The sequence below is a fragment of the Protopterus annectens genome, chromosome 12.part0 (genome assembly GCF_019279795.1).
Source record: "Protopterus annectens isolate FY-2018-M chromosome 12.part0, PAN1.0, whole genome shotgun sequence".
Lineage (NCBI taxonomy): Eukaryota > Metazoa > Chordata > Ceratodontiformes > Protopteridae > Protopterus > Protopterus annectens.
Window position 1 is genome coordinate 229,178,491 of NC_056746.1, and position 26,360 is coordinate 229,204,850.

The window sequence follows — 26,360 nt, forward strand, 5'->3', positions numbered from 1 at the left end:
TTTTTAAATACCATTGCAGCTTTCTCATATGAAGTCTTGCCAAAGGTATCAGAAGGATGCAAGATGCCATGAACCCCAGGGCCTGCAGGATTTTCCTTGCAGTCAGCTGGGAGAGTTTTGCTAGGCCTTTGAAGTACTCTGGTAAATGCTGCTGTTTTTCCTCTGTGAGGTAGGCCATTTGGTTTTCTGTGTCCAGTTTGGCTCCTAAGAAAATAATCTGTTGGGATGGCAGTAGTTTTGACTTCTGAATGTTGACTGTGTATCCCAAGGCCTGCAGTACATGTGCATGACACAGTCCAAATTTTCTTTTAAGGTTTGTTTGTTGTCTGCTTGTATGAGGCAGTCGTCCAAGTAGGGGTATATTTGAATCCCCTGCAGTCTGCAGTGTGCCACTACTGATGCCAGGCATTTCGTGAACACTCTGGGCGCAGTAGATAAGCCAAACGGTAATGCTGAGAATTGATAATGCTCTGTTCCTGCAAGAAATCTGAGGTATCTTCTGCAACTTTGTCTGATTGGGACATGCAGGTATGCCTCCTTGAGGTCCAGAGTGACCAGCCAAGACCCCTTGCCCAGCATGGGAAGGAGTTGCTGCAACGTCAGCATTTTGAACTTTGGCACTATGAGAAAAGTGTTTAGAGATGACAAGTCCAGTATGGGTCTCCATTTGTTTTCTTTTCTTGGAACAAGGAACAGTCTTGAATAAAATCCTGGCCTTGCTCCTGAGGAGGAACCCTTTCTATTGCTTTTATGCTTAACAGCTCGGATACTTGAGAGAATGCCTCTGCCCTTTGATGATGTGGCAGGTTTGGCATGCCTTGTCTTATTGGTAATGTGTGGAAGTGGAATCTGTAACCTTTGTCTATCAAATCCAGAATCCAGTTGTCCTTGGTTAAGATATGCCAGTTTTGTGAGAATAAGGATAATTTTCCGCCCAAGGGTGCTTCTCTTTGAACCTTTGTAGGCGGAATGAAAATCAAGTCATTGCGATTGTCCTTGTGGTGCAGCTGAACTGTCTGCACCACTTCTTTGATTTGGAGGTTGCCATTGGCGTCCCCTGTAAGATCCTCGGTATTGCCCTCTACCTCGGGCACGTCTGCTTTTTCCCCTTTGAAACTTGTCTGAGCTGGGGAAGGACCAATTCTTTGAGGGCCAGTTTCTGCTGAATCTGGGTGGCTGAACCTGAAGGAAATCCTTGACTGTCTGTACTGACTTTGCTTTTTCCTCTATGGATTTCAATACATCTTGTGCATTAGCACAAAAAAGCTTCTGTTTTTCCAAAGGCGCATCAAGTAACTTTACTTTAACATGGTCAGGCAAAGACTGATCCTTTAACCAAGCATGTCTACTTATCACAGCCCCAGTTCATAGCTGCCCTACATGAAGCTTCCAGTGCATCATAACCACACTGTAGAAAATGGTTATTAACCTGCTGAGTGCTATGTATATGATCCTGCAATGCTTTTTTATCAATAGGCTCAGGAGAAGCTAACTTTTTCTGTAAATCATCCAGGAGAAAATCCTGGTACTGAAACATGTGAAAAAGGCAATTTAGTGACCTCATGGCCAGGGTAGTAGAAGTATATACTTTTTTACCCCATCTCTCCAGGGACCTTGCTTCCCTGTCTGCTGGCAGTGGGTTTTTGGCAGAGGAGGTAGCCACTCCCTTGGGGCCCTGTGAAATAGTTTCTAGATCCACAGAGTGGGCCTTAAAAAGGTGCTTGTGAGTGTCAGGGACCCTATAATATCTGTCCGGCTTGACAGGAGCCGGAGGAAGAGAATCAGGGTTAACACTGGAGTCAGAGAAAACATCATCCAAAACATCCATAACAGGAGGAATAGCTAAAGGCTTGTGCTGGGGAAGCTTGAGGAAGGTACGAAGCCTTTTCCTGGAGTCAGAGAATTCCTGACCCTGCCATTGAAAATGTTCCCTCATGGAATGCAGGACTTCACCAAATGAAAAATCCTCTGGAGGGGAGGCAGAAGGAATTGATTCCTCAGCATCAGAGTCCTCGGAGGCCTGGAAGGATTCTTCTTGGGTATCAGAATGTTCAGAATCCCCAGAGGCTTCATCCGAGGAGAGGTCGTCCGCCTGCTCAGTCCTGGGCCTTTTCTCTGCAGGTGGCTGGGAACCCCTTTCCGGATGAGGCTGAGACCCCCTGATAAGGGAAATAAGATCAGCAGCCAGAGACATGATCTGCTTATCAGAAGAAGGGGCCTGGGCAGTAGGTCTAGGATGGGCCTTGGCCTGGCTGGCTGCCTTAGCACGTGCAAAGGCCTTGATGGACATGGATACAGGAGGCCTAGCAGCCCCACATGCAGGTGTAACCTTGTCCACAGAAATGGTGTCGGGTAGATCCAGAACTTCGGTTTCCGGAGGAAAATCAACAACCGGCACCGGAGAGATCTCCGAGACCGAAGGTCGTGTTAACGCTGTGTCGTCGGCCTGGAGCGGTAGATTTACCATTTCCGAAGGGACCGGAGCACTAGCAGAGGGTTTGGGAGTAGCATCGGTAGTGGACGCGGGCCGAGGATGTTGGTCCCGGTCCTTGCGTTTTTTAGCAGATTGGGTAGTCAGTTGATCTGATGGCATGATATACGCAAAAGATTCACCGAAAAAGTCCTCGGCGAATTCTGCCCGGCGCCTGAGAGTGCGCTTATTAAAGCAAGCAGAGGCAGCACAGGCCGAGACGTCGTGGTCTGGGCCCAGGCAAGGAAGGCAGAGAGAATGGAAGTCCTTATGAGGTATTTGTTTACCACAAGACAAACAATTATTAACTTTCTCAATTTGTTCTGACATCAGCTGAGGCAAGAATAAATGTTCCCCAACGGGGTACTTAGCTTTTAGATGACTTCGGTACTGAAAACACAGGAGCTGGCCAACCGGCACTTGTGAACTGCTTCTGCTTCGGGCACCGCGCGGCAAGAAAGACTGAAGAAGATGGCGTCGGCCGATGCCTTTATACTCCAGCTGTGGTGACGTCGGAGAGGAGGCGACACCAGCCGACGCTGGACCCAGACTTTGGAATTCGGCCGACCGAGGGCTGCCTGAGGCAGGACAACCCATATGTTATGACTGCAGTTGCATTCTTGAAGGACATCAAGCTTCCCCTACCTGCCTTCAGAGGGAAGCAGTCAGGCCTCTCTTCAAGAGTGCTGGTAGGGCTTTGCTGAGAAGGAATCACAGAAGCTGTGGTTTTGCAAGACACCTCTGATGAGAGGATGGCGTCTTCCATTTGAGTTCCCCCCTCTGCCTCTGATGGAACTATCTCCACATGAGTCTTGAAAAGGATCCTGGGATTTGCAAAACCATTATTTTTCTACCTCCACATTGATTTCTTGAGAAAGGTCTTTGAGGAGTTGAAAAACATATGCCCATGAGAAACATCATCTTTTCCTCCTTCTCACATCTGGACAGCATGTCCTTTACCTTATGGCCAAACAAGAAAGATCCATCAAAAGGCGCAATGATGAACAAAAGCTTAAAAGGGCTCTGCAAAATCAAATAGTCCCATCCAGGCATGCCTCCTAATGGCTATGCCTGAACCTGCCACCCATGAGGTACCTTCCACTGCATGGGAGATCAGCCTCATGGAGGTATTAGAAATAGACTGGAGGGTAGCCAGTTCTGAGGAGATTTTATTTTGGTCCTCGGCAGACATGGACTCAGAAAGAGGTCTGTAATGCTCTTTGGTCAAATCTCTTTATAATCTCGCAAAATGTGTCAGATAATTCAGTGACCGGAGTGCAAAGGTCACTAAAGTATACATGCACTTACCAAATCTGTCCAAGGCCCTGAACTTCCTGTTACGGGGATGGACAGAAGAACTCTGCTTTGTAAGTTATTTCTTGGTTGTTGCCACCACAACCATGGCATCAACTGGGACTCCTTTGCTCCAGTGCACCCAGTCCTTAGGGAAACTAAAATTTTGTCAGGTCTTTCAGGGATCAGCTCTACAGCATCTGACTCCTTCTACGCCTGGTGAGAAACAAGATATACAAGTTCATCAGCCATGGGAGTCACTCAAGAAGTAAATGGGCCACACATGAAAGCCTTCAGGAACACCAATTCCTCATGGGAGGGGTTTTGGAGGACCAACCACCTTTTAGTTTCAGGAGCTCTAGGATGTCAGTAATCCAACAAAATAGTGAACAATCAGCAGAAAAAGCCGCAGCAAGTCCAGCATGGATAAAAGTTCCTTTAGAAGATTTATTAACAAACTCACACTTAAAAACAATAAAAACGTATCATTAAATACAGTGCGATACTAGCGCTTTCATCCTGGTACCTTCCAGAACCTCCTCAGATAAATCTAAACAGACCACGCCCAACTTAGCCCTTAAATAACCGCTGTTGAAGCCACACTGTTTCCTCTTCTCCAGATTTAAAGAGACAGTGTTCAAAAAACATAACTTTAGCTCCTAAAAATCAAACAGACATAAAATTAACTTTTAATTACTTAAAAACAATTAAGTATGCAACAATAAATTATTTATAAATAAAATATTTAAAAATTACACAGACAACTATACAAAATATATTATTACTAGGCTGGCTGTCCCAGTGGAGTGGATAGACGAGGCTCAAAGCAGAGAACTGGAGAAGGCAAAACTGTCTGCTCTGAGGGAGGCAGAGTTGTCCTTTCTCTACACAAAGATAAGGCCCTCTCCACAACCTCAAAGAAAGAACACCTAGGGGAAATGGAAGTCAATGGAAATGGAGCCAGTAATACATCAGCTGTCTGCTCCTGCAACCCCACCGACATTCCACCCAAGGAAGGAGCCGGACCCAATCTGTCCAACACTGAAGCCCTAAGGAGGAGAGATGCTTTGGAGTTAATCCCAACCCCCCAGACCTGGTGCAGATGATTCAGCTCTGAGAGTCCTCTGGATCGGAAGAGCTTGGGGCCAGGTGACTCATGGAAATTACTGGAGTCGAAGAACAGACCATCTTTGAATCCATTGAGGACATCTCCGGGGATCTTGGATCTGAGGGCTCTCAAATAGAGGGTCACATCAGAGAAGGAGAGATCAAGAAGAAGTGGACAAAGGTTGGCTCGTGGACCCAGAGGGAGTCGGTGCCAGGAGTACCCTCATCTGAATCTGAGCTCTGAGAAATTTCCTCATCATCCTATCCACATCAGCCTCGAATAAGCTTCTGGAAGACCTAAGAGAAGAAGTGGAGGATGGAGGTCTGGAATGCCTATGGGGAGATCCCTCCAAAAATGATGAAAGGAGTTGTGAAGCGACTGTATCCAGTAGGAAAGTCAAAGTAAACTTTATTGTCATTTAGAAATCACACAAGTGCAAAAACTGAATGAAATTCTACGTCTCCAGACTCAATGTGCAGACAACATACAGACTACTTTCACAGGCATTTACACTTATAACACCTAGCTATTACATCACGGACATGCAGGTAGACATATGAACACTTGCTTGCATGAGACTTTAGTATTGCACAGGTACTTGGTTATGACACTGCATTGATCCTTGCACAGAAACAGACATTTAAGTATTGCACTGTGAACACTGAAGTATTGCACTATGGACCTTAAGAGTATTGCACTACAGTTAATTTATGAATTTGTAACATGTATTTTGCACTGAAAAAAGAGATATTTTACTACATTGCTACTACTCTAGATGGCCTATAAGTTAACAATCATGTTGAATACTGCACTAAGTATTAGATGAGACTGGTAACCAGGTTAATGCACAATATGAGACAAGCTACTGCAGTTTCTACTGACCCATATGGCTATCATGAAGCGTAGTTATTACTAGAGTTCAGCAGCCTGATGACATTAGGGAAGAAGCTGTTCCTGAATCTCAAAGTTCTGCAACATATACTTTGGAAGTGCTTTCCGGATGACAGATGCAGAAACAGTCGATAAGCAGGGTGAGTGCAGTCTTTAATTATTCCTCTGGCCCTGTCAAGACATCTGGATAAGTACAAATTGTGGATGGATGTTAAGGTGGTCTTGATGATCCTCTCCGCTGTCTTCACCACTCTCTGGAGGGATTTGCAATCAGAAGTAGCACAGCTTCCATACCATATTACAAGATGGTTCATCAGGATGCTTTCTATAGTACCTCTGTAGAAGGTAGCGAGATCTGTCGATGGGAGATTCGCTCTCCTCAGCCTTCTCAAAAAGTGCAATTTCTGGTGTGCTTTCCTGACTATGGCATTTGCATTGGTGTTTCAAAACAAGTGCTCATCAATGTGCACTCCCAGAAACTTTGTGCTTCTCACTCCATCCACTGTTTCCCCATTGATGGTAAGGGGAGAATGTTCCTTGCAATTCTTCCTGTAGTCCACAATTATCCCTTTTGTCTTATTTAAGTTTAGTGCTAAGTTATTTTCACACCAGATAATCAGTTGTTCCACCACATCTCTATACACTGTTTCATCGTCATTACTAATGAGGCCCACCACTGTAGTGTCATCAGCAAACTTGCTGATGTGGTTTGTATTGTACCTGGCTGTACAATCATGTGTTAACAGGGTGAACAGCAAGGGACTGATTACACATCCTTGTGGGACTCCAGTGTTAGAGAGATGCTATCTGTGGAGTTATTTCCTACACACACTTTATGAGGTCTGTCTGAGAAAATCAAGAATCCGGTTACAAAGTAAAGTGTTAACACCTAGTTGGAGTAGCTTCATTACCAGATGAAGAGGGATAACAGTGTTAAATGCAAAGTTGAAGTCGACAAATAGTACCCTTGCATAAGTTTTTTTATTTTCAAGGTTTTCCAGGGATACATGGAGTGCTATAGAGATGGCATCTATCATACAGCAGTTTGCTCAGTAAGCAAACTGCAGAGGGTCAAGATCAGCAGGCAGCCCAGATGTTATGGCGTCATTGACTAGCCTTTCAAAGCACTTCATCACTGTGGAGGTGAGGGCTACATGGCAGACTTCTTTGGTAATGGAATAACTGTCAGGTCCTTGAAGCATTTCAGAACAATTTGCTGACTCAGAAAGTTACTGAAGATATCTGTGGACTGCACAGTCCCTGAGAACTTGCCTTAGGATGATGTCAGGCCCAGCTACGTTTCTCGGGTTAACTTTGCACAGTGTCCTCTGGACATCACCTGGGTTGAGGGTGAGCGTTTCTCATTATGGCTAATGGCTATTTTCTTCACTGTTGTTCTGTTCCCTTCCTCGAATAAGGAGTGGAGGAATTTGGAATTGCAGAGACTTAGACTTAGAACCAGTTGGATTTGAAGTAGTCAGATACCAATTTTTTGCATCTTAGTTGGAGGCTACGATGAAGGAGATGATGAGGAACAGTGGTCTGGGGACCTCTTACGCAACTCTTTTTCCTTAGCAGCTGAGTCTGGCTTCCCTTGCTTTTTTTTTTTTTTTGGATGGGATTTGAGCCCCAGCTACAGAAGCAGAAGAGAAAAAAGGAAAGAGGCCCTTCAGTACTAACTTATTCCTACGGTTGGTAAGAGCTCTGGAGTTAAATCCACAGCAGATAGAACAATCCACAGTGAAATGTGTGGGTCCTACACAATAAACGCATTCTCTGTGGGCATCTGACTTAGGAATTTTATACCAATTGGTAATGCATTTTTTAAAACCAATAGACTTATCAGCCATTACTAAATGCTAAGAAAAAGTTTTTTTTTTGAGAAAAGAAATAGAAAGAACTACCAACAGTGGTAGTAAAAGGGTACTCTAAAGGGTAAGTTTAAGCTGAAAGAAAGGAAGAGTATCAATGATGGTACTTTAGAAAGGTACCAAGAAATCGGTAGGTAAATGAAGACAAAAAACTGCTAAAAAGTCAGAAAAGGACTGGTAAGGGAAGAAGGAGAATTAAGATTAGATATAGTAATAACTTTTCTTACATATAACTCATGAAAAAGGGTAGATACTACTCCAAACTCATGACTGTGACAGGATCCGCATCTAAAGCTTAACAGCGGCAAATGAGATTTGAGCTATATTAGGTTGGCAGGACATTATGGGTAAAGGGAGGAGCTCACAAGTTTTGGATCCGAAGATCTGGTGGAAGTGGCTGACTTGGATCCAAGTCTCGAATTTGAATCTATCAACTGAGGAATGAATAGAAAGGACAACATCAGATCTGTGTTTAGCAGCAGCAAGATTAACTAAAGATATAGCTACTGGATCAGGTTTAAGAAAGTACAGTTGTGTACACTTACCATAAATGTAGATGTTCAAGTGTATTCACTGTTGCAGTTATCACTTGTGGGTTATCCCTACTGGGTAGTCCTCAGTTGGCCCAAATACCAGAGTCAAGCTTTTCCTCTGCGCCAGCTGCTGTTGCCTGTGTACTGGCTTCAGGTCGTTAGTGGTATAAAGGAGAGCAGCCGGTGCCATTACATCAGTTTTTCTTGCCCTAACCTGTAGGAGCCCCTTGAAGGAAATGTTTTAAGGAGCCCCTAGTGACCCAAGGCCACAAGAATGACAGTTAACCTCCAAAAAGGATAAGATAAAGGGGGAAGGTGGGAGGGAAAATAGGACTACAACAGTGAATACACTCACACATCTACATTTATGGCAAGTGTACACAACTGTAGTATATTCTTCGTGTTTCACTGTTGCAGTCATCACTTGTGGGAGGATTCCCAAAGCTGAGGAAGGGGAGGATGGACGTATGAAATTCCTAAGATTGAGCTAGCATGCCTTGCAGCATTGCAGAGGCAAAGCCTGCTCGAGCCCTGGAGAGCAGAGGCAGGTGGTAGTGTTTGGTGAAGGTGTGGACCGAGGTCCAAGTGGCAGCTTCCAGGATGTCCCTTGGTGGGTACTCCTCTAAGGAAGGCAGTGGAATGTGTTCTGATAGATTTAGGAAGAGCTTTTCCAAGACAAGTGCAGCAGAATTGTATGCAGTGATATATCCATTTTGAAATGGCCTATTTGGAGATAGGCTTCCTCTCTTTCCCTGGGGTGAAGCCAACCAACAGTTGATCCATAGATAGGAAAATGGACTTTGTTCTGTCCAGGTAGTATCTTAACTGTCTGTGCACATCCAGTGTGCGCAGAATTCTCTCCCCTTTATTCTGAGGGTTTGGAAAAAAGTGGGGAGATGTATAGCCTGGTTTAGGGTCACATCTGATACTACCTTTGGCATGAATGAGGGATTAGTCCTGAGGGACACCCTGTCTGCATGGAAGATAATGAAGGGTTCAGTGGCCATGAGTGCTTGAAGTTCTGACACCCTCCTAGCTAAAGTAATAGCCAAGAGGAAGGCAGTCTTCCAGGAACGGTGTTTTAGATCTGCTGATGCAGCTGGTTCGAAGGGAGGCAATGTCAGTTTTGTTAAGACATAGTTCATGTCCCAGGCTGGAGTGGGTGCCCTTCTAGGGGGCATAATATTAGATACACCGCTGAGGAATTGCTTAATCAAAGGGTGAAAGAAGACAGGCTGTTCAGCATGAAAATGTGCTGAAATGGCTGAGGCATGCATTTTAATGGAGGAAAAGAAGAGGTCCTTGTTAAGTAGCTCTGTTAGGTAGTCCAGAATAAGTGGGAGGGATGGCTGGGAGCTGCTGTGACCTTTTGATAGGCACCAGGAGTTGAATCTTTTCCATTTCTCTGAGTTAGATTTCCTGGTGCTGGTCCTTCTGGCTTCCTTAATGTCTAGGACCTGCTTGCTCAACTGTGGGTTATCCCCAGTCCCTGGGGATAAACCATGCAGAAAGTTTGAGTGTGTGCAGGTTTGGATGCAGAATCTCCCCTCTGACTTGTGTCAGGAGGTCTGCAGTTAAAGGCAGGGGCCTGTAAGGCTTCTTGGTCAGGTTGAGCAGCAAGGAGTACCAATGTTGCCTGGGCCAATCTGGTGCTATAAGGATGGCTTTTGATCTTTCCTGTCTTTTTTTAAGCAGTACCCTTGGGAGTAAGGCAGGAGGGGATGCATAAATGAAGAAATTGGTCCACTGGAATGAGACAGCATCCACTTTCCAAGCTAGAGGGGGGTGGAACTCCTTGGTGCAGAATTTGTGCAGCTGATTGTTGTGTTGTGAGGCAAAGAGGTCCACCTCTGGTGTCACCCAGACCGGTTTGATTTGGAAGACTGTCCCCTTTTGGAGTTTCTATTCGTGGGGGGGGGGGTCTAAGTAGTTTCTGCTTAGATGGTCTGCTAGGGTGTTGTTTACTCCTGGGATGTACTGGGCTATCAGGTGTCGGCCCATGAAGGAGGCTTTCTGCCAGTTGGCAGAGAGGGTAGGAGTGTGTCCCCACCTGCTTGTTGATATACCAAATGACTGTGGCATTGTCTGTTTTTATGAAGAGGACTCCTGGTTTTAGGTGGTCTTGGAAGGATATGATAGCCTTGTGAACTGCCATAATTTCCTTCAAACGACACAAAAGACAAACTGGATAAAATGGCAAATGAACCAAGCCTCCACCACTGGTGATGTAATTTTTTCAAGTGTCTGATGAAGTTTAACCTGGTTTTAAATGAAAGCACTAACCATGTTTTATTTTTTGTAATAAACTGATCTTTGGATTATCTGCTGGTTTGTTTTTGTAGCTGTGGAGGCTTGGTTCATTTGCCATTTTATCCAGTTTATCATTTCCTTTAGGTTGATGTGCCAGTGAAGGTGCTCGAGGTCCCAAGAGCCTTGGGTGCACCGGGTGTCTAAATGAGCACCCCAAGCTAAGTCTGAGGTGTCTGTGGTGATAGTCTGGCCTTGAGGAAGGTAGGTGAAAGGAAGGCCCTTGTTCTGAGTGCAGGCCTCTGCTCACCAAAGAAACTCATTCCTTATGTATGGAATGAGGGGGGGAGTGGTCTCCATAGACAGAGTGTTGGCACCAAAGGTTCTTCAGCTACCACTGGAGTTTACTCATGTGCAGCCTGGCCAGAGGAATCATCAAAATGCAGGATAACATGTAACCCAGTGCTTGCAGAATTTTCCTTGCTGTGAGTTTTTTTCTGAGAGCTAACTAGAAGTAATTTGGCAGAAAGCCTTGTTTTTCTGGCGACAGGAAGGCTGTTTGGGAGGCTGTTGTCCAGGAGTGGGCCCAAGAAGGTGATCTGCCTGGAGGGGTTTAGGTTTGATTTTTTCCTGTTGATAGTGAGCCCTAGAGAGGTTAGGGTTGTTTGTAAAAGATCAGGTCCTGTAGTAGCTTCTCTTTGTTGTCTGCCTGGATTAGGCAGATGTCCAGATAAGGGTAAAGCTGAATGTTTTGCTGTCTGCAGAAGGCAACCACTGGGGCCAGGCATTTTGTGAAGACCATGGGAGCTGTAGATAAGCCAAAGGGTAGCGCAGAGAACTGAAAGTGTTGTGAACCTGCTCTAAAGTGTAGGTATTTTCTGCAAGCCTCCCTTATGGGTATATGAAGGTAGGCATCCTTTAGGTCTAGGGTGGCTAGCCATGCATTTTTGCCCAGCATTGGTAAAAGTATTTGAAGAGTTAGCATTTAGAATTTTGGGACCTCTAGGAAGGTGTTTAGAGTGGACAGGTCGAGGATGGGTCGCCAAGTTCCTTCTTTTCTTGGCACTAGGAAGAGTCTGGAGTAAACTGGCTCCACTGCCCCTTGAGCATGGAGTATATGCACTTGTTTTAATGCTTCTGCCCACTGATTTGGAGGTAGATTTTGGTAACCTGTTAAGGTTGGGACTTATTGGAAGGTAAATCTGTAGCCCTGAAAAATGATTTGTAATACCCATTGGTCCTTTCTTACAGACAGCCAATTTTGTTTGTAAAGGGATAGCCTTCCTCCTAACCTCTGATGGGAGGGGGAGTGGGAGTCACTGTACGTTCTTAGAGTAGTGAGTGGACTTGGAACTCCCTGCTGTGGGAGTGGTGGAGGGCCACTGCTTAGTTCTTCACTGGCCTTGGTTTTGTGGTCCAACTGGTCTGTCCCAGCAAGGTGTCCCTTGAACCTGAACCTGTCTATTGGGGGCTGGGAAAGACCAATGCTTAGAGGGAAAGTTTCTGCTGAATCTAGGAGGTTGAATTTGGAGGAAGTCCTTTACTGTTTGCAAAGATTTAGCTTTATCCTCCATCTTTTTGATGACCTCCTCTGCTTTTGATCCAAACAGGTGGTATTTATGCAGATGGGCATCAAGTAGTTTTGATTTTACATGATCAGGCAGTGGCTGTTCTTTTAGCCATGCGTGCCTCCTAATGACTGAACCTGCCACAGTGGCCTTACTTGAGGCTTCTAGGGCATCGGATCCACAGTGCAGGGAGTGTTTAGCTACTTGAGAAGTAGAGTGCAGAAGATCTGCTAACTCTTTGCAAGTATTAGTGTCAGGTAAATATGAATTTTTTTGTTTCATAAGTTCCAAGGTGTGCTATTAATATTTTAACATATGGAACTGGCAGTTAAAAGCTCTAATAGTTAAGGTTGTGGAGGTGTACACTTTCTTACCCCATCTGTCCAGAGCTCGAGTCCTTGTCAGAGGGAAATGGACTTTTAGATGAGCTAGCCTTGGCCCCTTTGGGCCCCTGTGTGAGGACCTCTGGGCCTGCTGCAGGGTTTTTAAACAAGTACTTATGTGAATCAGGCACCCTGTAGTATCTGTCAGGTTTTCTAGGAGCAGGGGGTAGGGCGCCAGAGGTAAGGCTAGATTCATTGAAAACATCATCCACCACGTCTAGAATAGGAGGGATGGCCAAGGATCTGCGCTGAGGAAAATGTAGAAACTCTCTTAGTCTTTTCTTAGACTGAGGATAATCTTAGGCTTCCCTGTGGAAATGCTCTCAGAGTGTACAGGGTTTCCCCAAATGAAAGATCTGGGGGGGGGGGGCAGAAGGAATAGATTCCTCTGCATCAGAATCTTCAAAGGAGGTGAGAGGTTGTTGTTCTTCATCTGAATCAAGGTAGTCTGAAATTTCAGAATCTGGCTCTGTGTGAACTTCAGGGGAAGTATCCTTCTTTCTTTTAGGAGTGGTATGGCTACCCCTGATGAAAGTGATGAGGTCCTCCACCGTTTTCAGTAACTGTGTCTGAGGCAGTGGAGGAGGAGTAAGATGGCGACTAGAGACTGTTTTCTTTGGGGTGCTCTTGCTTTTAGACCTTGGTAAATCCATTTGTTGTTGGGATGCAGTAGTCGGAGGTGAAAACATCATTTTTTGCCTTGAATTGGTTGTGCAAAGAACCTCTTCAGAAGCCTGCATACCGGCTTTGGACCCAACTGAAGTGGAGACAACAGTGGGATTGAATGATGAAGCATTCCCTGGCGGCATACTGGACTCCAAAAGGGTCTCGACAGAGGCCTGAGAATAAAACGAGTCAGGATTCAGGGTCTGCAAATGCGCCTCACTGAATTCCTGAGAATTGATGACTTGCTTCTGGGACGGGTCGTCTGAAGTTGTAAGTTTTTGTGGTCTGTCCCTTTCTTTATCTTTTCATTTTTTGGGAATATCCAGAGACTGCTGACAAATAGATGCCATTTCGTAATGCGAGGAACTACTTTGGAAATGCCTGGCTACAAATTCAGCTCTACAGTGAATAGTCCTTGAATTGAAAAGTGCGCAGAACCGACAACAGGGGACGTCATGGTCTAGGCCTAGACAAGTAACACACAAGGTATGGAAGTCTAGGAGTGGTATTTGTTTTCCACAGCGGAAACAATTATTGACTTTTTTGGACATCGGTTAGTGCAACAAAAAGGTCCCCAACGGGGTACTTAGCTTTAGTCGTTTTCAGATTCAACTTCCACTCTGGCAACGACCGACCAGCACACACGCAAACTGCTTTTGGTTCGAGCTCCACGGCAAGAAAGACTGATGTAATGGCGCCAGCTGCTCTCCTTTATACCACTGATGACCTGACATCAATCCACAGGTGACAGAAGCAGGCACAGGGGAAAAGCTTGACTCTGGTATTTGGGCTGACTGAGGGCTACCCAGCAGGGATAACCCACAAGTGATGACTGCAACAGTGAAACGCAAAGAACATCAGTGTATAGAACCTTAAAAGATGGTGAAAATTTATACATCTTTTTTGCCTTTTTAGGAACAGTAGGCTGACTGTCAGGAAAACTGCAGACAGTAACACACACATCCTCCTAGGCAGACAAAACTGGATGAATAAGTGCAAGTTCTGAAAATTCCTTTGGTAACAGCTCATACTAGTTTATGAAGGACTGAGAAACCTCATTGTTCTTGCACTGAAAACACTGAAATCACTGGCACATTCTAGAAATACTCACAGAGAAAGAGAACCCCCCCCCCCCCAGGCAGAATCAGAAACTAAGCTCTCCTCTGAATCTGGATCAGACATCTGGGGAGACAACCCTGTATTTGTCCCTTCATCCTCCTATCCAAATTCGGAATCTTGAATCTATTCAGGAAAGGAAGTATTCCTCTTTCTTTTACCAGGAACTACCTTACAAGAAGGATCAGCAGCACAATGAACCAGACACAGTAAACTACTCCTATCTAAGAAAATTTGAGGAGGAGTAGATACATGCTTAGTTTTCTGCTTTTTTTGACAGGAAAAATATGGCAAACAGTGTTGTTAGTTGCAGCAGCAGCAGCAGCAGCTTCCCTAGGGATGGGAACAGCATTCTAACAAAACAGGGAAGCCTTCCCTGTTCCCTCTCACAGGACCTACAAGAGTGGCTCCCCCTTGCCCAATGAGAGGACCCCAACAGCCTCAGAGAACATGGCTAACTTCTGGTCCATAGTGGCTGTAGATGCTACACCAGAAGGAATCAAGACAAAAGAGGAGTAGTTTGAGAAATGGCCACAGCAGTCTCACCCACTTGCAGCTGAGGCAACTTGCTAACTTCCTGTGGTGGCACAGACTGCTTGCTTAACTTTCTTTTTGTGGCTGGAAGAAGGACTGACCATGGGACTGACAGTTTGCTCCATGGTCAAGCTGAAAATGGTATCTCTTCCCTAGGGAAAACAAGCAGCAAATGCTGGTAAAAATAAAAAAAAGTCTTTAAAAAGTCACTTTCTCCCAGACAAACTCAGGAAAACATTATTTAAAATACCATGCCAGCCCCACAAGGCAAAATAAACATTTTTCTATAGAAAAAATAGTTTTCAGTTACTTTAAGCAACTTTTACACTAAGAGGAAAAAAGAGTGCTTCTGTTTAAAAGTACAGTACAGTCTCGTGGCAGTCCATTAAAACACAAACTCCTAGCTTTAAAATAACTTTCCTGAAGAGGACAGTATAAATAATAAGCCACAATAAAAAATGGAAGTTTTTTTCCAAAGAAAATGCCTCTGTTCAGCAAAGGTACAGTGTAAGCCGACTGTCAATCCTCAAGAGACTCAGGGAAGCATACTCTTTGGCAACAGTAAAGCTCCAGAGGGCTTATCACCCAGACTTTTCCTTAAGTCATCTCTGCTTGAGCTGACTGGCAGTTTGGGCAAATGGAAGGTGTCCTGGAAGCTTTGGAAGTTAGCCAGCTGTTGCATCCATGCAGGATAAAAACCATATAGCTAAAGCTACTGCAGTAGTGATGAATATGATGAACATCTTCAGAATCATGGTGTGGTACCATATCAAGCACCATTCCAGTGATCTCCAAGGCTACTAAATACTCTAAATAACTGTCAGATGCTCAAGCAAAAACAACAGAAAGAGCTTTCCTTTCTGCAATTAGCAGTCATCTTTTGGTGACACCTCCATTTATTGGTATAAACTCCAGCTGAAAAGCACTCATTTGGATGCTTGTCAGTATACTTGCACCTTGTCAGGGCTTCTCCTGAAGGTCAGATTCCAGCATAAGAGAGAGAGAGAGAGAGAGAGAGAGAGACAACATCTTTTTGAGAGGGTTACATGTGTATTGGTAATATGGAGAAGACATATGTCTGTGTACTCCAAAATTTCTTATAGGAGATGCTACAACAGTATGTAGTCCTGCGTGCCATTCAGAACTATACTTGAGAAGTAAGAAACACGTCTGCATTCATGGCATCAGTCAAAAATTTCAAGGTGGGTGCATCTTCCTACCAGGGGTGTGTCTTTCCTCACTTCCCCTTTGTAGTTTTCATTAATAGAATACCAAGCTTTAGCTAAGGTCTAAAGTTCATTTTGTTTTACAATACAAGGGTTGCACAGCTGTTGTCTACGGATGATAATGGTCTGGACCAGTTTGCTGGTAAGTATGAAAGATCAGCATCTCCAAATTAAATGTCATGGTTGTTTCCTAAAACAAACAGCTTTCTGCTATTTTAGATGAAGGAGGAATTTAAGTATCTAGGGGCCTCATTCACCTCTTAAAGATACATGGGGATAAGAAGCCTGACCAGCAGAGGGGCCTTATACTGAAATCTGCAGATCAAGTTTGATATGGATCAAAAAGATTAAACTCTCAGTTTATCAGCAAGTTCTTGTCCACATTCTCACCTACAGACATTTGTTTTTGATATTTACAGAAAGAATAAGATCACAGATCCAAGCAGCTGAAATGAAGTCCTTTAACAAGGCTTCTGGGCTCACTGACCATGTCAGGAAATCAGCAGTCAGGGAAGATCTGTATGTATATTCCTTGCTTCAACAGATTGACAGGAATCAGTCTGTGGTGGTTTGGGCAACTTATGAGAATGCCCCTGGGCACCTTCTATGGAATGGTGTACCAGCATAAGCAAATGGGAGTAGCAGTGGCATGGCCCAATGGCAAAAGATCAGTGTGCAGATCCAAGACAAATCAGCGGTATCTTAACTTTCTCAGCTTTGCTGGGAATGCCTGGGGATCCCAAACAGTGAGATGGACTGTTGGGGATAAGAAAATCTGGTCTACTCTATTCAGACTACTGCCACCATCACCCTCACTAAGACAAGTGGGTGGGTGGATGAATATCTGATGCCAAGTCAAATTAATGTCTAAGTTCTCAAAAGCCCCTTCTCCAACAGGGAAAGTATTTTGACTGATGCTTGCATCCTGCCATTTAGCCACAAAATCCTCATGCTGTGTAATGGACAAAACACTGTAGGACACTATTACATTAAAGATCACTGATGTTTTTATTGTGCAAGCAGTTTCTAGTACTGAAACTATGGTTTCTGACTTTTATGTTTTTTTTTCTTACAAACACCAATATACCGACAGCTATTTCATCACATTTGCAACAATAAAAGGAGTAGTATGTCACATGCATTTTGGATATTTAAACTAGGCTATGGCAATGATAAAGATATCAACATTCTTCAAGCAGAGAAAAGCGTCTACGTCATCCATTTTTACTGCTAAGATTCCTAGCATTTAGCAAGCCACCTTTATCTCATTTTTTATCCTGTTTATTTTTTTCACAATTTAAAAATGTCATGGACTCCACAGAGATAAAAAATTACTGGTCAGAATTTGTACTGCTTAGAGACATAAGTGAAGTTCATTAGGTGTAATATTCTCCATCTCTCAGTACATCTCACTCTTGGCTGAGAGAGACAGAGTCCCCTGTGTATGACATTACAGGTTGGCCACTGACAAATGGCAAAATGTCTTGGCACACAGTTGCCATATATAAAGTAATGGCAGAATGTTGCCTAGCAGACTTTCCCATGCTTGCTTTTCAGTGATCTATTCTTAAAACAATCAAATATTACAATGGGAATCAGCAAAATCATTAAGTTGAAAATGCAAGCTGTTGACTTTAACGGTATTATATTTAAAAAAAAAAAAAAAAAGAGTATTGAGGGGCAATCCCCCCCCAGCACCTACCCCCATCTATCAACACTCTGATTCCATCACTGCACAACATTACATGCGAAGAGAAATCTTATTCACAGTTTCCTGATCTCCCAAAACATAACTCCATATTCCTTGAGCAAGCGCAAATGATGACTTAAAAATGACTATTCTCATTTTACTCATATTGTTGTTGTCTTTCGGCTTTTCCCGGTTAGGGGTCGCCACAGCTGAACTCTGGTCTGCTAATGATTGGCAGTAGATTTTCACGGTGCTGAGTTGCCAGCTAGATGTCCAACCTTCAACGAAGGCACGTCCATTCACGCATGTCTTTCGGAACGCCACTCGACCCGCGGGGAGGACATGCAGACTCCACACACAAGGCACTCCCCGCACACTAGCTGAGAATCGAACGGGATGCAAATACAAGGTCACAAATATCCCTCTTTTCAGACCAAAATTCAGTTTTGCTCTCTTTTCATAGCTCTACAAATTATTAGTGTCACATACCCCACATTCTACACATTTCATTTTTAAAGCTACAGTGCACATTTCTGCAGTTATTTACACATCATTTACACAAAGTGTGGTTTCTGCCTGCTCAGTTCTTACCAGGCACAATTTTGTATACCACATAACCACCTGCAGTTTTGCTTTTATTTTCATTATGTCTAAATTTCATTTTCTTATTATTTTCATTCATAATCTCACTTTTACACGCTTGAGACTCTTCAGTAATACTTTAAATTGCACACTTGATAGTACACTTCTACTACACACATCCATGTTTTTTTCCTATGTTAAACAATGTTACATATCGGAAAAGAAAAACCTCCTCAGACTGTTCACTCCAACACTAACAAAGACCATGTCATAATCATCCTTACTCCTTTTTAACCAAGCTGAGACAAACCAGATTCTGGCTCCAGGAATCTATGACACAATTACGAGCTCCTTGAAAAGACCAGTGGTATCTGTATCTACTTTGCTTACAATATGGTCAAGCAATAAACAGATGCTTCTAAGTATGACAAGTTATGACATCTGTATTTATGGGCTTTTTAGTGTGGCTTGGTTCCATTATAATACAAGGCATTTTATAATTATGGACTCTACCCCACTGCCTTGTAACTACAGTTATATGTGATTCACTATAAGTTACAGGAAGGGCTTCATAAATTGAGTTACATTTACGAGGTTCTGGTTTTGCAAAGCTTATGGCTTTCTCAGACTTAGGTGAGGCTTTTCTGGATGTAATTGCTGAACTTATTTTACTAGTTGGGTTCACTGCGCATCTATTATTCTGCTGTGTTTTGCATGTTTTTAAACACAGTTTACATGTACTGGATTTTTTTTCTGCCTAAGCTGAACCTGAAATAGCCTGCTTGGATTCTATCCTGATTAATAAACTTAAATAAAATAAACAAAATAAACAAACAAACTTAATTATGTGCATACAGTGCTAGGTGTCTGTGTGTATGTGTGTTTTTGTGTGTGTATGTGTATGTATGTATGTATGTATATATATATATATATATATATATATATATATATATATATATATATATATATATATATATATATATATATGGGTCTAGGACACATGCTCGACTAGCATATGTCCGAATCACAAAACATCGAACACATACACGAAAGCGCTTAACATCGAAAATCGTTTCCGTGTATGTGTAGTTCAAAAAAAAAAATCTACATTTCTGCAGGGGGGCTTTGCCCCCCCTGCACCCCCCCTACTTTATTATTCTCACTCTGAGATCACACTACAGTTGAGAAAAGGGAATTTTCCCTTACCCGGACTGTAGTCCGATCTACGAAACAGGCACACATATACGGAAGCAGTTGTCAATGTTAAGCGCTTTTGTGTATGTGTGTTCAATGTTTTGTGATTCGGACATATGCTAGTCGAGCATGTGTCCGGATCCCATAGATATATATATATATATATATACACACACTCACACACACACAAACACACACACACACACACACACACACATATATATATATATATATATATATATATATATTTTTTTTTTTTCCCCAATTAGGGTGGGACTGATGCTGACAGTTTATCCACTGTTTCTTAGGTATACTTTGTCCTCGCACACATGCTTAAGGTTTTGCCAATATGGACTGCATTCTCTGTGAGCATGAAGTACTCTGTGCAGAGTCTTTGAAAGCTTGCGTACAGGTTCATAGGTTGCTAGTACTTGTGCTATTAAGGAGGTAAACTAAGGATTTGTAAGGGGGTGTCAGGATATTTTTCTTATTGGCTGCCTTTGTCCCACAAGGAACATGGAGGCCAGACTGGGGTACATTTATAATTTTCCATCCAACTGTCAAGGTTTTGTTTGAATAGGGCCAGGGAAGGACTTTGTATTACATGGATGGGGAGCCTATTACATAGTTCGGGGATCCTTTGGGACACATATCTGCCTCTCCAGCAGGTTCCTATTTATGTAACAGGCAAAGTTCAGATGCCTGAATCTGGTGTTTCTGGTGCTGTTTGTTTTGTGTATATGCAACAGATCTATCTCTCAGGGAGACTGAACACAGAGACAGAGTCAGAGATCACTGTAGGACAGGGTATTCATTGCTCTGAATTCTCCTGGTGAGAAACCTTTGCGGGTGTTGCAAGTGTCTGGTAAGATACATGCCACAGGGGACATTGTTTTCACTGATAGGTCTGATAAAGGCAGAGTAGAAAGTTACTAAGACATCTTTGACAGGGTCACAAAGGCAAGTTAAACAGGTTAAGTAGGCTTGACCTTCTCAATGCCAAACTGGACTGGGTCCAGTGTCTGTAGGTTGCCAGTGTCCTTGCTTATCATTTCCCTGATAATTCATTTCATCGCTTTGCATATTAGGCTAGCCTGTTTTGAAGCTGTAGTTGAACAGTGCCTCAAATGGTCCAGACAGGTTATGTTTTATACTGTTCAGGAGACAACTGGGGACATTGTCAAGACCCATGGGAGCAGTGCTTCTTGGCTTTAGCGAGTGCTGTCAACACCTAGTCCTTGCAGATATCTGGAAGAAGTATGTTGGAGGGGATTTCACCTGGTAGAGCTGGGGGGATGATGGTGATGAAGTCTGAGCTGAATTTATCAGCCAACAGATTTGCTTTGTCACCCTGACTGGGGAATATGTACTGTTCACCACCAGTTCAGCACACTGCTATGTGTTAACTCTAAGATTCCAGACATAACTGAATTGGCCCTCTGTCCTTAGCCTGCGCGGCTATCTTGACCACACAGCTGGTCTTGCTAGACTTCATTAGATCGCATAGTTTCTTGTTTAGTTGTATAAGAGAGCACTTGTCTTTAAGGGATCTTCTCTTCCTGACTCTGGTGATGAGTTTTCTTCTTTTACTATATACCCTGTTTAGGTGAGGATTCCACAAGTGTGGTTTGTTTTTACTGTTTACTTTGGGTTTACATCTGTTAGGTATGGCAGCCTCTATGTAGTAGTTCACATATTTGTATAGAAACTCTGTGAATAATTCTGCACAGGTAACTGTGGTCTCAGACAGCCTTTAATTTTGACAAACTGTCACTTAAGAGGATGTAGTTTGCCTTTGAATAGCTCCTGTTACTGGCTTAGCTGGATTTTCTGGGTTGATTTTTTTACTTCAAATGAGACAGCTATGTGATCCAACCTCACTAGTGAGGTCATGACATGGGCAGAGTGGGTGCGGAACACTCTTCTCAAGTTGGTGAGTACCAGATTCAGTAAGTTTGATCCTCTGGTTGGTGCGTGCACTATCTGTTCCAGGGTGTTTGTGTTAATAAAGTCCAGGAAGTACTGAGTTTGAGGCAGTGTACATTTCCCAGTCTATACAGGGGTAGTTAAAGTCACCCATGAATTTGGTGTTTGTTGGATGGGGTGTACCTCTAGAAGGTATAAGTAAGAGTTGTGAGATTCTAGGGGCATAGATGGTGACCTGTAGCTAGACATGATATGGTGAGGGACCTTATATATGGTGACTTGCACACAGATGAGCTCACTGTATCATCTTGTTTAACCAACCTAGAGATGTGTTTGTTACTAACATAGATCGAAACAGCTCCACGTTTGGCCCCAGTCTGTGCTGTTGTTGGTCTAAATGTGTAGAAGGTACTGTAGCCTTGCACTGCCAGAGTACTTTCTATTGCTTTACACCAAGTCTCAGTCATGCCACAGCTGTCTACATTCTCAAGACTGAGGAGAACTTGAAGGGCATGGAGTATTTTGTTTAGAATCTGAACATTGAGCAGTAATATCTTAAGGTTGCTTATAGACTTTTTAACTATACTGTTATCATCATCTTCTTACTTCACCTAAAGTAACATCATTTAGATGTTAGACTTAAAGAGTAAAAATCAGAAAAATGCATACCAATTACTCAAAGCTTACTTTTTCCAGCCAGTACTGACCAATATTTTTTTTAATCTCCATAGGGTCTTTTCTGACGTCTTCAAATTGGGAAAAACAAAGTGAAAGTGGCTTGCTAAATGCTAAACATCTTAGCAGTAAAAATAGACGATGCAGCTTCTCCCTGCTTGGAATACTGATATCTTTGTCAAACAGCCACTAAACTTGCAAGTTATTTTTCTTGAAAACTTGTATGAAAATAAAGCACCAGTAGAAATTTATGAAAACTCTTATTACAAGGAGAAGAATACTGAAATGCAGATCTGTATAAGAACCCTTTCAGACCGGTCTCGGGTGAATGATGGAACATCATAGAGAGATGGTAATGTCCATCCTGGGTCGGTGGGCACTCATCGATGATGCTCCCTAAGGGTAGGTGTGGTCCAAAGAGGGCAGTTGCCTTCTCAGGTGAAGCTGATGAGTGTGAAGGAGCGGAAAAGTAGATAGGGCATATAAAAGAAGCACACACCCCTTCTGATGGAAGTACAGATGGCTAAGCCCATGTAGGATCTACAACCAGTCCCAGCAATACCAAAGTAGTCTGGGGGAAGGGTAGTAGGATTGATGATAGACCCAGCTTGGACTTTGGACATTGTAGGCCAAGGTGGTAGGATGAAATCCAAGGGGACAAAAAAAAAAAAAAAAAGAGAGAGAGAACCCTTTCTGACCCTACACGGTTAACTTTTAGTCAGCTCAAATACTTGACTTCCTAGAAGTAAAAAACACCATAGAAGGCCAATAACAATGAAGAAACACAAAGCCTATTTGAGTGATTTTCTTAGATTCACCTACCTCAGCCAAACTCAGAGCTATGCATCCATTCTGCTCTCTCTGCCACTCTTCCAGGCAGGAAACAAAGGCTACAGTCAAGTCTTCAGGAAGTCTGCTGAGTTCCCACATTACAGGAGTCAACTAATCTAAATGAGCCTTTTGGGAAAAGCCATTCAACTCACAGGCGGTTAAAGGTGTCCTCTACTACTCTCTCTGTCACAGATGGTGTAGACTTGCTTTTACCCCACAGCACAAATAAAACTCTCTAAGGATCGAACAAAACTTATAACAGAGAAGACAACCAGACATGAAAAAGGGTGATGCCTGGACATTGAAAAGGGTGTTATAGAATGAGACAAATAGATCTCAGCAAATCTAGCTGTTTTGCTGCTAATTCCTTTTGAAGATTACTGCTTTCTTCTGTGCTGTTTCCCCCTCTCTTCCAAAACCAAAAAATTTATCAGATCTACTCACACACCAGTATGTTATGAAAGGTCTCTGACGAAAACATTTAGATAAAAACATCACGCTCAAGGCACAAATGGCAGAGAAAGAGATTATGCTCTGCATGGGCATCTTCTCCTCAATGCATTCATGGAGGAAAAGGATATCTGATATGCAAGCTTAAAAAATGAATAAACAGTCTGCATTTTGAAAACTGTGAATTACAAAAATGGCATGAAACTGCAGAAGAATAATGAAAAGGAGCTGTGAACTTCAGCTGTTGGTAATACTGGTCTGAGGAGGGATACGGACCACACCTGCTTCCTACTGAGAGTGACAATGAAAGCATCAACAGTATGGGCGAGAAGCAACCACTAAAATGTATGCCACCTGACAGTGGAAGGTCTGCAACCTACTGATAACATTTCCCAACAAAGATTAAACATTTATCTGGCAAATGTACAGCAATTTACTTCCTTGTGGACACTCCTCTCAAGTTGCAGCCGACTCCAAGAGCAACCATGCAAACACCCATCACTATCGGTGGAATTTACAAGATAAAAGTGGGAAATGGAAGTAGAATGCCAAATCTTTCTTCCGTACTTCTGTATCATGTACACACACACATGTATGCATGCTTGTACTCATACACATGGAAAATTTACTCTTTGATCAATCCCCTACATCTCTGGAGTGCGGGAAGAAACTACAACAACCAGAGAAAAAACAAGGAACTATAGGAAGGACATACAGGTTGCGGGTCCTATGGACTACTAAGGAGAAAAAGTTATGTTCTGTTGCAAAAACAAATATATGTTTATCAAGCCAAAAGTATGTGGCAGCTAATACAGAGTACACTGCTCACTGATATCTGCTGCTAGTACTGATGCAGAGTACTGTTAGGGTTACCACAGACAGCAATGAATATCAATTCTACTATGTAATTCCACAGACCAATGACGATCCTTAATCCAGAAGCAAAGCACACTGTGCAGATGGAAAAAAAAAAATCACACATTAAGAGTTGCACTGCATTCGATTTTTAGTAGGAACCTCCCACCCTTTCTCAAACAGGATCCAGAAAATAAGCAATAGCCGTACATAACTATTGAAACATTTTAGAAAAAAAAATACAGTCCTATTGCATTTAGCATGTTACCTCTTTCACAGCAGCTGTATTCTTTCTGATCATGCTCTCCAAAATGGTAAGAGTTGCTTCTATTTTATCAGGGTCTTCTGATGTTACAAGAGCTAAAGAAAAGGGGGAAGCACAGTCAGCACCAGAAGTATTTCTTAGTTTACAGTTTTACTTAAAATATGTGTGAGTACAGCTAAAAAACAGCTTTTCTTTAATTCCAAAAATAACTGCAGGCATTTTCCCAGCTGCATGTTGCCATGTTTTATATGTTTTAACCTGCTAAGGATGTCAAACGTCTGCAGCCACTATTCAAGCAAAATGTGTGTGTTAGGAGACAGCCAAACACATAACTTTGCATAAAAGGCTGGTTACTGACAGACTAATGGCAATACAAGTCAAGTGGCATGCTGGTTTGTGTAATAAAAGAAATAACCACTCTAGCAATCATCTTTGACTTGTGAAACTCAAAGACTAGCAAGCCAACAGTTCGGTAGCAAAGGATTCATCTTCATATTCCTACTATGAAATAGGTCAACCATACATTACTTTACCAGTGATGTCAGGTTTTTCCTGCTCATAAAACCCACATTCTGGTAGGGCAGGTTTTGGCATCTCCACAGCGCCAAATGTTGCAAAAATAGCCTTTTTAGACTACATTATAAAAGAAGCTTCTTTTAAAGAATAAAGTCATCCACTGTTGCCTTTTTTAAGCAACTTTACTAAATCATCACTTGTGACACAGGCAAATTTACATTTATACAAAAGTAATCAAATTGTATTAACATTATACTTCAAATATATTGCTATATATCATATCACATAAGCAACATTACATAAATTATTCAATTACTGCCTTCTACTCAACAAGAAACATCTTTATTAAACTAAACAATTCTACATTTATATACATGAAAACAAACCACACTAACACAATCCTACTTGCAAGCATTTTGCATCACAAACCATACTGACATACAGTTGCAAACAATATGCATCACTTAATCTACCCAATCATTTTCAGTCAAACATCTCACATCTCACTTAAGTCCTGCCTTTTTTTAACTCATTCCTCCCCTGTATGTATTCTTCCCACAATTCCCATTTTTTTCCCATCCTTTAGTTGTGCTGATGATGTCCAACTTTCCTCCAATTAAAAATCTACAGGCATAACAATCACACATATTCACATTAACATTCTTTAAAAATTAACTGATTTTTTTTTTAAAGTTCAGCAGTGTATTTCAATGAGGGTTTCAACTTCAGTGCAGTTTAACCAGCAGCTCAGTTCTGAGATATTCTTAAAAAAAATTCAAATGCACATGCATTGGAAACACTCAGCATATTAGCTACAGTATACAATGCTCTTGAGCAACAGTCCCAATGTCACCAATAATTTAGACCAAATGCACAGATTACGTGTTAACAAGTTTGACTATCACACTTTCAATATACTGGTCTTCAAAATGTTTTACTGCTATAATCCAGTGTTGATATTTACTACTTTTACATACATTAATGCATACAACTTCATCTGACTCTGAAGGGAAGCATATGCCTTAATGTTGGAAGGTACTGTGTAAGGTATTTATCACTTTTTTCTATAAACAGCATTTATTTTCAGCATTAGATTAGTCATCTTGGTGTTTGCACACCAATGTTGTGTTCCAGACGTACACTAAACTCTATATTTGGAAAGTTTGTTTACCTGAATGCTAAATTAGAGGAATTTATCGCCAGAACTAGGGCTAAAAATTGTGGGTTGGATTTATAAACAGTGTTCCACCAGAATGCATACCACAGCACTCAGCAATTTATAAAACTAGGTGCAAAATGAGATAAGACTCTGTACACCCCATTGTGTAGCTACAGAACTCTTGTGTATTTATAAAAAAAAAAAAAAAAAAAAAACTCTAATTTACAGGAAAAACCTTACCAGCAAAGCAGTTCTCAATGGTGCAGCAAACCTGCTACCACAACTATGCTTGTCCCTATCCTTACACAGTA

At 42.5% G+C, this 26,360-nt stretch overlaps 1 protein-coding gene across 1 annotated transcript in view; it reads right to left on the minus strand.

The window, feature by feature from the left end:
- The window catches only part of TELO2 (telomere maintenance 2), a 1,490,787-nt gene that overhangs the window by 731,419 nt on the left and 733,008 nt on the right, over positions 1–26,360 (minus strand). The window contains exon 13 of the mRNA XM_044089295.1: positions 24,378–24,469. Coding sequence (XP_043945230.1) covers positions 24,378–24,469 — 92 coding nt within the window. The remainder of the gene's footprint in view (positions 1–24,377; positions 24,470–26,360) is intronic.